This window comes from Patella vulgata, chromosome 3 (genome assembly GCF_932274485.2).
Source record: "Patella vulgata chromosome 3, xgPatVulg1.2, whole genome shotgun sequence".
Classification (NCBI taxonomy): Eukaryota; Metazoa; Mollusca; class Gastropoda; family Patellidae; genus Patella; species Patella vulgata.
In genome coordinates this window covers 15,877,111-15,890,738 of record NC_065881.2, presented here as the reverse complement: position 1 = coordinate 15,890,738, position 13,628 = coordinate 15,877,111, and the positions used below count along the sequence as shown (strand labels likewise).

At 36.0% G+C, this 13,628-nt stretch overlaps 1 protein-coding gene across 1 annotated transcript; it reads left to right on the top strand.

Moving 5' to 3' along the window:
- Nucleotides 1-431: 431 nt before the first annotated feature.
- Nucleotides 432-6,598, top strand: LOC126816189 (4-hydroxyphenylpyruvate dioxygenase-like protein). Its single transcript, XM_050542455.2, has 6 exons — nucleotides 432-1,344; nucleotides 2,190-2,341; nucleotides 3,431-3,582; nucleotides 4,338-4,355; nucleotides 4,988-5,094; nucleotides 5,913-6,598. Exons 1-6 carry the CDS (start codon nucleotides 659-661, stop codon nucleotides 6,067-6,069), a joined length of 1,272 nt encoding a protein of 423 aa, XP_050398412.1. The 5' UTR covers nucleotides 432-658; the 3' UTR covers nucleotides 6,070-6,598.
- The last annotated feature ends 7,030 nt before the right edge of the window (nucleotides 6,599-13,628 follow it).

Below are 13,628 nucleotides of genomic sequence, written 5' to 3'. Positions count from 1 at the left end.
GATAGAATTTTTGGCACAAACGTATACAAATTAATAATTACTAAATTAGGCGGCACTCCGCAGCTCAGTCAGACCCCCGCCCCCTTAATCTGACCCAGAGGATAGTCTAGGCCTACTGTTAGTCATACTATCTCACTATTACAAACCTATGGACTATTATTGGTAAAAACTGAGCGCTATTGCAGTAAAAAAAAATATTCAATGTTATTTAGTTTTCTGTCACCTGTTGTAAAATTAACCTCAATAAATAGAGTTGTGTCCCTTTACCTATATTACCGGTACTAAGTTAGTTACTAAGTACTCAACCGTTCAAATGTATATGTTCAATAATTTGTCTATATATATAATGTTTGCAAATTGTGTTCGGTTTTATGAGACTGGATATGAATGATGACATAAAGTTGACACCTTGCATAAGCTCAGATGTGCGTTTCGTAATCCATGACCTTTCTGTTGAGCACGTTAACCACTCGTGTTTGTTGATGTTCGGTGTCACGGAGAGACAGGCTAGAGGGTACGAGCTTGAAAAAGAAAACTGTGGCTGAAATATGTATTATATATGTCCGGATATTTGGATATAGTTATGGAGCATAAAGTCTTATTGATTTGCAGGTAGTATTAGATCGGTTCAACTCGTGATCGTCTGCTGAAGGCAACAATGGAGTCGATCGCTCACCGGTGTGCCCTTCACCACCTTGAAATGCGGGTCTCGGATGGAGAGAAAATGGTTACTGAATTTGTTATGAAGTATGGTTTTCGTGTTATCGGAGAAAGGGATACAGACACAAGTCAGCAATGGTCATTACAATCAAGAGAATGTAATTTTATTGTTACAGAGATAAAACCAATTGAGTTCTCCGACAGCAACCGTCGTAAACTAGCCACCGATCCGTATGTTACCGGTGTAATCGCAAATGACGGATGGGTTGAAGATTCCGGATTGGCTGATACGTTCCAAACAAGTATTAGCACTGTCAGTAACGTGGCTTTGGAAGTGAACAATTTAGAAAAATATTTAGAAAAATTAGAGAAATGCGGAGTAATCATGTTAAAACCGATTCAAAAAATATCAAATCAAAATGGAGAAATATTGATTGCCACTGTTAAATCTTGTTTGGATAATATTGTACATTCATTAGTTCAGAGAAATAACTTTAAGGGGCACCTGTTACCTGGTTTCAATGACCTATCACCCTTTAGTATATCATTAAATTCTTCTAGCAAGTCTGATATAGATATAACCCATGTTGATCATGTAACTTTCGTCTGTGAAACTGGACGTTCTCCTTCTGTAGTGTCTTGGTATGAGAAATGTTTTGGTATGATGCCCTTCTCTTTAAACAGGTTCGTACCTATTTTTCTGCCTATAAATAAAATTCATATTCTATTCTTTTGTGGAATCACCATGCCACTAAAATCCATGTAAGATGCAATGATTCTCAAAATTTAAATAAAACATGAAATATTCGCTTAGGCCCAATATACAACCTATAATATTAATACCCCCCCCCCCCCATCCAGATTTAATAGCCATCGACGTTCCACACAATCTGATTAAAACACAGATCCTATTTCGTCTCGTTTTTTATAGTTCAACATTTCGTTTTACTTGTCTTTACTACACTAGGATGTGGAAGAGTTGTTATATAACCCGCTTTCTGGTTGATGTGAGGGATAAGCCAATGAAACAGCTGTTACGGCGAGTTCTTGGCGGGCGTTGCACGGAACTGTGTATCCCTCTAGAAACATCAGCGCTGATTGGTTAATCAAAGTCTGATGTCATAGGGTCTAAGGCTGCTCGTATGACCCCTGACACGACCGCCCACTACAGCCGGTCAGATTTTTATGTACTGGAGGACATCGAAGGTATTAAAAAAAACGAAACAAAATATAAATCTATATTTTAATCCGATTGCTTTCCACAAGAAAATGTACGTAAATATCAATTTTAGAATAACAATATATAATGTCAATGATTGAAAATTTGCTTCTGATCAATAAGTAAGCCATTTCGCATGGTCGATTAACCGCGGTGAACACTATACTAGCACCAACTGGCTCGAAGTTTTAATCTGTTGTGAATTCATATGAAAATTAAATATAAACCTTTCATTGTTCCATGTCCAAAAGGATAATGTTTTAAAAAATGATATATAATTCTAAAAATCGAATGTGTGTTCTATTTCCAGAGATGATCCTGATGGAAGCTTAGTAGTTAAAGGCCCTAATGTTGGTTTAAGGTTATCTGCTTTTGACTACTGGAAGTGTTCAGAGACAGGTTTAACATTTCCTGGCAAAAATAAACTAACCTTTGTGATAGCTGAACCATTTGGTAGCTCAGGTGCCTATATTATACATGTACATGTAATACATATGAAAAAGATGGTGGATTATCTCATTTTGAATGTTTCGAATTAGTATTCATTATACATTATTTAAACGACCGTGACGTATTTTAATTTTAGATTGACCATACATCTGTTATTTATTGTTTTATGTTAAATTCTCTGTCCGTCATTTAAATTTTGCGGAAAATATCAAAATTTTCCTCGTTTTAATCCTAGTTAAAATGTGCTCAAATTGATTATTTAACATTTTATTAGAAAAAATAGAATAAATAAAAATCAACGATAATGCCCAGGCTTGGATGCATTCGGATAAAACAGCGATCCATTAAGATATTTTTAAGTGGGTCGTTAAACCCCATTTCATTAGGAATTGTAGCGAAGGTTACAGTTTGGACATATCCCGTCTGTATCGCCTGTAGGCGACGCCAAATGTTGACAATTTCCAATTCGTGATAAGTTTGTAAATACTAAACGGAACAGAGAACCATTTTAGTTTACAATCGATTCCTCAAGTGATGTTCAGTGACTTTAAACTAGGAGTAGTTAAACCTTTCAAATATAACAAATCGGATCTATTTATGATGCGTCTAACTGGCCTAACTAAATTGGCGCGAATCTTCAAAAACGCACATTTAATTTTATACGCCCATGTTCGTCCATAATATCCTGTGAACACTCGACAGGTCGCAGTTTGTGTCGGACAAACATTTTGGTTTTGTTTAAATATTATCCATAATATTCGAAATTAAAAACACGAATTAGAATTCAATATTGGTCAATTTCAATCAATATTGATGTTATCATCTTATCGTGAAAATATGGGCGAAATTTTCGGATTGTAGAGTAATGTAACACCCTTTTGAATTCTGGATTTTTGGACCTCAAATCGGAAAATTATTGGACTTGCACTCAAACTTAATTTTTAGTGAATCGTTTTTAGAATCGGCTCTAGTTAGTGTTCCCATTTTCTAGGAAGTAGTTAGACACTTTGTTAATTGTTTTTGTTTTTTTTTGTGCGTTTGTTTTTTTTTTACAGATAAATCTTGTAAAGTATATTATTATTATTTTTTTTTATTCTGAAGGTCACAGCCACGTTAAAACCTTTATGAAACAACATAATGGACCCGGTGTACAACATGTGGGTTTACATACAGATAATATAATAGGTACCATAAAGACGTTAAAACATAATAATGTACAGTTTGTAGAACCACCTTATACATATTATGAAGAGGTAGGTAGTTTTAATTTTTGAAAATTAGTTTACTCATAATATATTCTCAATTAGTCCCTATTGATGAACTGGCGAGGATTTTTGCGGAACCATATTCTATTTAAAGATACATTATGGGAGATTAGATAAAGAGCTGGCAGTTCTCACTATAATAATTAAAAACTAGATAATATAGAGGGAATTTGCTGAAAATTTCTGTCATATTCATCCACTCTGAACCGAGATTTTAGCGATTAAATTTTGGTCTAGCGTCGATCATCATTACTAAAGTCTGTACGATAAAAAACATAAGTCTCGGTTAACCACCTTTTGATTTAATTATCAATGAGCGTTAAGCAGCAGATAGGATTCTAATCCAGTAAATATCGCAGCCTAGCGATGACATCGAGAGTTGTTTATGGTCTGGATAAGTTAATTAATGTCTGATTAATAATTCAGATAAGATTTCAGGCCTAAAAAAAGACGTGCAATATTAAGATTTAGCTTTTGCATAATGTATGTTTAATTAAGCTTAGTGGACGACAATGGAAAAAATCTAAGATTTTTTTTTAGAATATTATAAACATTTAAAGAAATATTATTTCGGCTCACAAGATTAATTTATTCTGTTCCTTTATAAAGAAATATTTTTAAAATCTTTTATAGATTTTATACCTGTAAAAATCTTTACCATTTTATCTCAACAAATGGTATTTCGTACTTATTTATAATTTATATTAGACCTATATAATATAATCTTTTTTTTCCCTTAACAGGCTTATTTTCTGAAGAAGGTAAGATTGAATAAAAATCAATAATTATGTTTATTTATGAAATTATTTACTTACTGAACATTGACAGGGAGAGGGGCTTTATATAGGCTAAGTTTGTTCCTCAATTCCATTCAAATATCCCGAATAAAAATATTGTTTAATAAAAAAACCCAATGACAATTCTTCAAATTATTTTTTGGGATTAAAGTAAAATATAAAATGACAATTCTTTAACATTATTCATTTGGGTGAAAGTCAAATAAAAGTTTTTGTTGTAAACAAAATAATATGAAAAGAAATGTTACTTTTTAGGTTATATTTTTTTTTTTTTTAAAGAAAAAGTCCTTCACATTATGGGGGTGTTGGATGGCCGAATGGTTAGCGCGTATCATAAGGTCTGTCATTGAGTCAACTGGTGTGGTTTCGATTCCCCGTTTGTACGTGACAAGGAGTAGGGTCACCTGTCCAACCTCGTGGGTTTTCTCCGGGCCCCCCAGTTTCCTCCAACCGCTAAAGGCCCCCTACGCGCAAGCGAATTATTGAAATAAAATTGAACTATATGTTAGTCCCGAAATGACCTACCTTGTGTTGAGTGGGTGTTAAACCCCAGTCGCTATTGTAATCAGGTATATTATAAATTGTTGGTATTTCAGATAGAAGAATTAGGGGATACTTTAATAGAAGATATAGAAACTATAAAATCTTTAGGTATTTTACTAGATTCAGAAGACCAACCTCCTAATAATCACCTCCCGGAAAAGTAAGTTCTTACTTGTGAATATTTAGTTGTGATCGTAGCACTATCTCGACGAATAATCGTACGTTGTGATATATAATGGATGACAAAAAAAGATAATGAGTCCCGACAACTCATCGTCGATAAATCATCATCGATTACTCTACTTGTATATCTCATCCTAAATGCGAGCTGTTAAAAAAACAAACTGGGCGAACGAAGATGAATCCAGTTAAGATAAAAAAAAAAAATCAGGGTATGCGCGTTCTGTAGCTCTATATATTTTATCTAATTACGCCTATACAATTGCGATGCGGCACAGGTTTACTTATTAGGACAACTTAGGCCTAACGCTTTAAAAAGAAGTTATCAAAATTGCGTCGTTGGAAACGTGTTTAGAATTTTCAATGCAAACTTGAAAAACAGCTTCAAACTTTGAAATATTTGTATGATAAAGATAAAACATTCTTCAAAGGCGTCGTCATGGGCAACGCCGTTGGTAATCCGGGAACTTGAAAGTAGTACCAATGGCGGACTTCGTCATACAGCCGAGGCTAAATGTAGGGTAGGCTACTGGAATCTGCTGAGGTTTGCCGAGTGACAATTATATGGGACAGTAATCAAAGGTTTATTATACATAAGCATGCCGTTTCGATAAGTATCCTCTTATAATTATGTATGTACAATGAGCTTTAGTATTTCGTATTCCAATTCACCATCAATTTTTATTCATGAATTCCGTCAGCTATACATCAAGATTTATAAATTATATATTTCCAGGTACCTTATGCAGATGATTATAAATAATCCATATTTAATAAAGATAAATTATATATTTCCAGGTACCTCATGCAGATGTTTACAAAACCGATATTTAATCAAGACACATTCTTCCTGGAAATAATTCAAAGACGAGGAGCTGTGGGGTTCGGGTCGGGTAATATAACGGCCTTATGTCGAGCTGTAGAAAAATTAAAAAGTACGCAAGTTGCAGGATAAATCACACTGGCTTTGTATTAGTAACAAGACATATCGTTCGTGATTTAAACATATTTGGCCACCGACTGAATGATTGGGAACACCATAGCCATTTCCGAATCACGCGTGAGCTCTAAAGACACCCCACTTTATATAGAAACTATTTTATATAACCTACCTAAATATTTGTCTCAAATCAAATTTTTAAGCGATTGTTTTTATATCGCTATAAATTATGTAAATTTAGTCCCAGAAATTAAGATTTTCCAATTCATATAAAATGTAAGCCAAGCTTGCAAATATTATCTTTAGCATATGAGTGGTTTAAATAAAAATACTGGTGCATTTAATAAAATTGCCTGAATTGTTTGTTGTCTACAGTATATAGAGTAGGAAATAGATGTGCCATTTTTGTGATATTTTTCATTATGGTATATTAATTCTAGAATGACATTTGTTACGTTTATTTGGGTTTGTCCAACATAGATAAATTTTATTTTTAGAATTTAGAAATATGAAATGTAAAAAAAAGTAAATACCATTATTTATAGACGATTATTAAAATAATTTTTTGGAATTGATTTGCTTATGAGTTGTATTTTGTTTTTACCACTTTTAAGGCGATCATAGCGGATTCAAAGATTCCAACATGGAAACGATTCATTAATAGTAAGTGCAGGAGGACCGCACTACACGTAAAACAAAAATCTACAAGATAATCCTGCGGACAAGACAGAAAATAGACATTGCACCAAATAAACAAATATCAAATCAAGTGAATGGATCCGGAGGCCAGCCGTAAGCGTCCGTAAGTGGCATTTAGCGGTTGAGTACATTAAAAACACGGGGGGTTGGATGGCCGAATGGTTAGCACGTGCGCACTGTATCATAAGGTCTGTCATTGAGTCAACTGGCGTGGTTTCGATTCCCCGGTTGTACGTGACAAGGTGTAGGGTCGACTGTTCAACCTAGTGGGTTTTCTCCAGGTCCTCCGGTTTCCTACCATTCCTAAAGACCCCTAGACGCAATCGAATTGTTGAAATAAAATTGAACCATATATATGTCTCGAAATGACCTAGTTTGTGTCGAATGGACGTTAAACACACCCTCCCTCTCTCTCTCTCTCTCTCTCACACATTAAAAACACAACATTTATATGGAATAGAATCATTGGTTTGTTATATATTGCACAACGTTTCTACACGTGTTCTCTAGCCGTTTCCAAAATGAAATGAAGCGGGGTGTGACTCCTACTTTTCTGCACTGACAGGGCAGTGTGCTATGAGAGAAATTTCCCCCGAACAGCGGCTCTACGGCCTACTCTTATTTGGAATTCCAACTGTCAAGGGCTCTTTTACGTGAACGCCAATGTGTACAAGGGACCTCGATTTTTCGTACTACCCGAACGACTATATGGTGTCCCTTGCTAGTAGTGTTTTCAAGTAAACGATAAAACACTTGTCGAAACGCACAACCCTTGTACGCAGGTTGATAGCCACTCACAAATACTCCATTTAAGTCAACAAATTCCATTTGAAGTTTACATAAAAATAATCCTGAAATATTTCCATTCAAGCCAGTCCATTATTCGTACCGTTTTTGTGTGCTCTGATTTGCATAATTAAAATACCAATCTTTAATATAAAATAATACACATTTTTAAATTATAATATAATTATAAACAATATGGGTTGGTTTCCCCCGTTATATTTTTTTTTCTAAACAATATTTATTCACAGACACTGGATTGGAGAACAGGCAAAAGCCTATAGACCCCCTCTCCATATGAGGATTTGATGTCCTAAACAATTGTAAAGTGCATAGACTAAAGCTATCCTCCTTTCCCTGTTCTATGCACACCAAAAGATGTATTATAAAGTTGCGTAATCTGGATTCAGACCGAATTTAATATTTTGGGGGAATTTGTACATCTCATTTCTGGCTGGTGCTCAAGCCGCCCATCCCTTCGCCGACCAACACTCTACACCCACATCCACACATGCGGTTTATTGTACATTGTTAATTTATTTTCACGTCTAGAATTTTAAAAACACTTTCGCTTTAATTGAAACCAGAACCCACCCTGAGCAGCATGCAATTAAGCTGGGCATATCGACTATCCTAAATACATTCCCTTAATTGATTCTTGTGGATAGAGATGTGGGCGTCAAATCATTATGACAGGGCATCCTCTTGTATTCAGTGCCGTTCGTGAAACATCATACTTAACAAACCCCATTAATTGGTCTTGGTGTCTCTTAATAAAACATCTTTATTGGACCTCAGAATGGACGACCATTGACTGGAAACCTGTTGATTGTGGTTAAAATCACTCCGGAACGCCTGTAATGTTAATGCACATATTTGAGTCATTGTGTCCAACAAAAGAATGTATAAGCTTTTTCACAAAGAACGACAAAAACGGGTGTTTAGAGCCAATCGCCAATGTTTACAGATTCGCGTGGCAATTCACCTGCCACAGTATTGACGCATAAACGACTCGCGACTTCTGCAGCCAATGACAACTCAAGCAGACGACAACGAACGTGACTGTTTGAAAAGCTAGCAAGCAAAAGACTTGTAAGCAGAAGACATAATCCACGGTAATAGGAGTAGTTCGGTAAACAAATATAAAGTTAGCGCCCGAGTGATCAGTAATTATGGAATAAAATGGTGGTCATAAAGAGGCGATCGGATTACACTGTCACTTTTCCCGCCATTTTCTTAGAACGCCGTCTGCCTTAAGTGGATAGGAACCTATATGATATGTTTCTTGACAACACCCTGGCATTTCTTGTGTTTAGAACATAAAGGTACCATCATCATATAAAATCGAAAATCAGATTCTTTATGAAATATAATCACCTGTATGTCACAATTGCCAAATGGATCATAAATAAGCCCAAAATGATGTCGCCGACAGTATTATCTATATATTGGGCGTAATGTGGTGGCAGCCATTATCGGATGAAATTCAACCTCTTCATGCCTACTAAGTAGCTTTCATTCAAATATTAACCACATTGTTCACATTTTATCAGTTTGCATATTGCGAGGAATTGGTAGACAGACACCAATTAGGACACGAAATGAAATTTAACTTCCTTCTATTCGAGAGGGGTTCACTAGTCCGTCGCTATAAGAAATACTATAAATATGGGTATCAATAAACCTAACCCTAACCCAACCCTATCCCTAATAATAGATATCGGTGCTACCACAAGCAGTATAATGCAATGCGCTTAGGGTGAAATGTTGCCCGGACTGCAGCTTTTTCAATAGTTCTTTTAAGTGCAAGCCAATAAGGTTTTTCTATACATTTGAACGGTCCTGCTTTATTTACAGGGGGAATTCGCCTGGAAAATTCCGAAAAAATGATCCAGCGCCTTACTTACCGAGCTACTGTGGCGCCTTGTTATGTACAATGCCACAATGGTCGTGTTAGAAACACACCCTCTTCAACTGTGAAGATCGGCTGGTTAATTGTGTCTATAGGCGTACGAATACAAACATGCAATATATATGTAGTCTAAAATAAAGCATGTGACATGCACTTGAGCGTTCGTACCATCAATATCGTTGTTTGTTCATTTAACCACGGTTTTATGAGTCTAACAATCCACTTCAGGATTTCTCATACATCGTTTGCAACAGGTGGCACTGAAATTTATCAATGGGCGACATAGGCTACGTATACATAACGGCCATTTCTGCGAATAATATAGCAATAGTTATTCAGTTCTCTGAGAAAAAAAAGAACATCTTATCAGCGTTTTCGTATTTAAACTTAAACACCGGATTCTAGTTCGGATATCCGAAACTCAAGCTGGTGCAAGCGAGAAGAAGGTGAAGGCTAATGTAACACTCAGCACAAATTACATAGCAATTCTATTGTCTATATATTTACCATTTTAATATAACAAGAGAGAGAGAGATAAATAGAGAGAGAGAGAAATAGAGAGAGAGAGAGAGAAATAGAGAGAGAGAGAGAGAGAGAGAGAGAGGGCAATAATTTCAATAATTCGCTCCATGAGGTTGGACAGGCGACCAACACGTTGTCACGCCACTTGACTCAATGACAGACCTTATGATCCAACGCGAACACGTTAAACCATAGCCCCCCCCCCTCCTCTCCCCGGAAAAACGATTTAGAAACTGACCAGGGGTAACGACAGCACATTGCAAACCCCGCGAATTTAGGAACCGAAATTAAAAGTTTCTTCTTTGCACAAGTTAGGGGTATGGGTTATTGAGTGGTCTAACGCGTGCACTTTAGATCATAAAGTCTGACATTGAGTCCCGATTCAAATGGTGTGATTTTGATCGCAAACTTCTACGTAACAAGGAGTAGGATCGACTGTCCAGCTTCATAGGTTTTCTCTGGATCCACTGCTAAAGGGAAATACTGATATAAAACTGTACCAAAATGTTAGTCCTGAAATGACCTAGTTGGGGTGGTGGGGACTTTGACCCCTCCTCTCTCTCTCTCTCTCTCTCTCTCTCTCTCTCGTTTTCTATATGCCAAAGATCATATACTTAGTTTATTAAAAGGGTAAATAGAGAATAGAATTGCGACTTTGAGGCGACGTAAACTACTCGACCGCGGCAGTAAATATCTTGACCCGTCTTATCCAGACCCTATTCTCTTTCGAATTCTTTAGTCCTAATAACTGAGATATTTGCAATAAAACTTAAGAAGAGTATTATAAGGCAGGTATATACACTTAGACTATATTGTATAAATGGACAGTCTACTACAGTAATGATATATAACTTCTGATATACCTACAAATGTTGTCTCTTTCTATTATAAATACCGTACTTACTCTAGTAATATAAAAATTGGCAATTAATTACTGTACATGTTTATATTTGATTATGAGCCTGGCTGTCAGATAAAAATTATAAATAGTACATGATCACTACTTTATGGTTTCGAGCGCCAAAACATATCCAACAAGACAATGCGGAATTAATTAAAAATGGCTGATTCACAAACGAAGGGACTAAGCAAGCGGAAATGAATGCCGTTCAGTTTGGGCCGTTCGCTTATATCACCGAACATAATTCATTAGAAATTACGATAAACTTTATAAAATGTGCTGCTAGACTCATTTTCTTCTAGTTCAAGGGTTTGTTTTAAAATTCGCGTAGATTGTCTCTATAGATGGAAGAGACATAACATGAAGAAGCATGGCGATTCATTACCTTAAAACCGCTCATTGTTTTTGAGTTGTTTGAAATTCCATACTTTGTCGAGCTATAGATGAGCAATAAACTTATTAGCATGACTAAAATTTACAATCGCAATATTTTAATTTTTTATATAAGTTACCGAACTAAGCAAGAAAATTCCAAGTGACTTTCCATGAATTCTTGGAAAATCGGCAAGAACTAGAACTTTTGTTATGAAACCCTTCTTCATAGCACCCAAGCATAATATCATACATATCCCGAGTATAATTCATCAGGAACATGACTAATTGGCAAATAGACCCGAATTTTTATTTCCCTAAATATTCGATATTTAGAGACATTAACAGACATTATCGGGAAAACGGATATTTGCGCATCATGTTAACGCATCGGCTATGTTGAAAATATTGTTCTCCGCACGAACATTTTTGCGAATATTCAACATACATTATGCAAGAACTAAATCTGTTTATTGCAGATATTTCTTTAGGCGTGAAATGTTATTAACTTATCTCTCGATGCCATCGGATATCTCCCAAAGTAAATTAGAACGGTTCAACCATATTTTGATTTAATTTAAAAATGGTGAAACGAGGCTACGCTACTAACAACCAGTACGGTGGTTGCAATTAATGCACATATCTTATCAAACATTCAAAGGCTAAGTATCTTCGTTCGCACTGGAGGAATTTGAATAAAATTTGAATAAATTCATTTTACATTATCTATTTTCAAACTATTATAGTAAGAATGGCCAGCTCTTTATCTAAATCTTACATAATGTATCTTTAAATGGATATGAGTAGACTAAAAATGCCTTTGACTGTTTTTATTTGAAGGCAAAGCTGGTACCACAAACATTGCACGTGTACCGAGGCTTAGGTCCGTCCAAAAAGATGCACAAAAAGTTACGTGTTTTATAGACTACGTGCAAATGTGCGTTTTTGTCATTTTTTTGGCTTAAGTCTCTAAGCAAAAGCCAAATTTACTGCAAATTCAGATTTAATTGACTAGACGTTGTCATGGACGAATATCTTCAGGGTACTTAAATATAAAATGGCTGATATGATTTAGGTACCAAGCCGATCTTCGGATTTACAATCACCGTGTTCCATAGAAGATATTAAACGAAATATGATAAGCAGATTTAAGATATTTATTGTCTCGATCAAATAATTTATATTGTTAATTCTGGATATATTTTTTTTTTAACAATTATAATTAAAAAAAAAAAGGATAAACAAAGCTGAAGGTGAGAAGATAACGTGAACTTTATGACCCCGTCAGACCGGGTTGGCGTCCTTACTGCGCTGCTGCGACCGTGAACACAACGCGAGAAAAAGTCCCCAAAAATTACAAACTTGAAAAAAAGTCGCTTTCTCACAGCTTTCCAGGTATGATCGCAGACCCTTGGCGTTTGTTTTGAACATGCTCAAAAAACAACAACAAAAAAAAAAACACAAAAAAACGCCGTTACTCGGCGATCATTGGCGACCGTGGAGAGCACAGCACGATTTCTGGCGTTTCCACCATGCTTTTACCACGCTTATGGCGATCTTGACGCGCTCTAAGAATATTTTCTGTCGCCGTAGCAGCACAGTAAGGACGCCACCCCGGTCTGACGGGGGTATTAAGTAATATTGTTGAAAGTGCTAATCTAAAATTTCGTATTTCTCGGCTACTTTAACATGGAAGAAGTGTAAACTCAATTTACTGAACAAATCTGGGTGGGGATTTAAGTTTACTCGAAACAGTTTTATATAAGCAGTTTGCTTGTAACTGCATCCTATTCACTTATATTCTCTTAAATGATAAATTGTAAATACTAATGTTCTTCTGAATAAAATACTGTTTAAACCAAATCTACCCTGTTCATATGAAATGAAATGAAATGAAATGGGGTTTAACGTCCTACTGTTCTCCTCCTATACTGGGCTAATGAAGACGGGCATACGCAATACAGTGTGCTATGAGGGAAATTTTGCCCGGGCAGCGGCACTATCGCCTACTCTTATGTCGAATTCCAACTGCCAGGGGATCTTTTACGTGCATTCCAATATATACACGGGACTCGGTTTTTCGTCTCATCCGAAAGACTAGACAGCTGTCCTTGTCAGGCCCTCCGTCCTGTATCACTGACAAGGGGAAATCACGCCGGACTGTTCATATGAGATAATGTTAATCAACAATACATTTATAAGTGTTAGCTAGGGAAATAGAATGGGTATAGGATAACCGATTGTTAATTAAATTGCTGCTCGCAAACTCCGTAATCAAGGCAGCAGTGGTCGAGCGGAAGGACGTTTTAATTCCGGTTCTCATACGTCAAGTGTGGCAGAGCTGACAAGGAATGCGGGGGTCTAGTTGTTCAGATGGGACAAAAA

What these genes read in the sequence shown, in the direction of transcription:
- LOC126816189 (XM_050542455.2), top strand. Translation starts at nt 659, where the DNA reads ATGGAGTCGATCGCTCACCGGTGTGCCCTTCACCACCTTGAAATGCGG. An exon ending in ATGCCCTTCTCTTTAAACAG is followed by an intron (nt 1,345 to 2,189) that starts GTTCGTACCTAT and finishes TTCTATTTCCAG; the next exon opens with AGATGATCCTGATGGAAGCT. An exon ending in TGAACCATTTGGTAGCTCAG is followed by an intron (nt 2,342 to 3,430) that starts GTGCCTATATTA and finishes TTTATTCTGAAG; the next exon opens with GTCACAGCCACGTTAAAACC.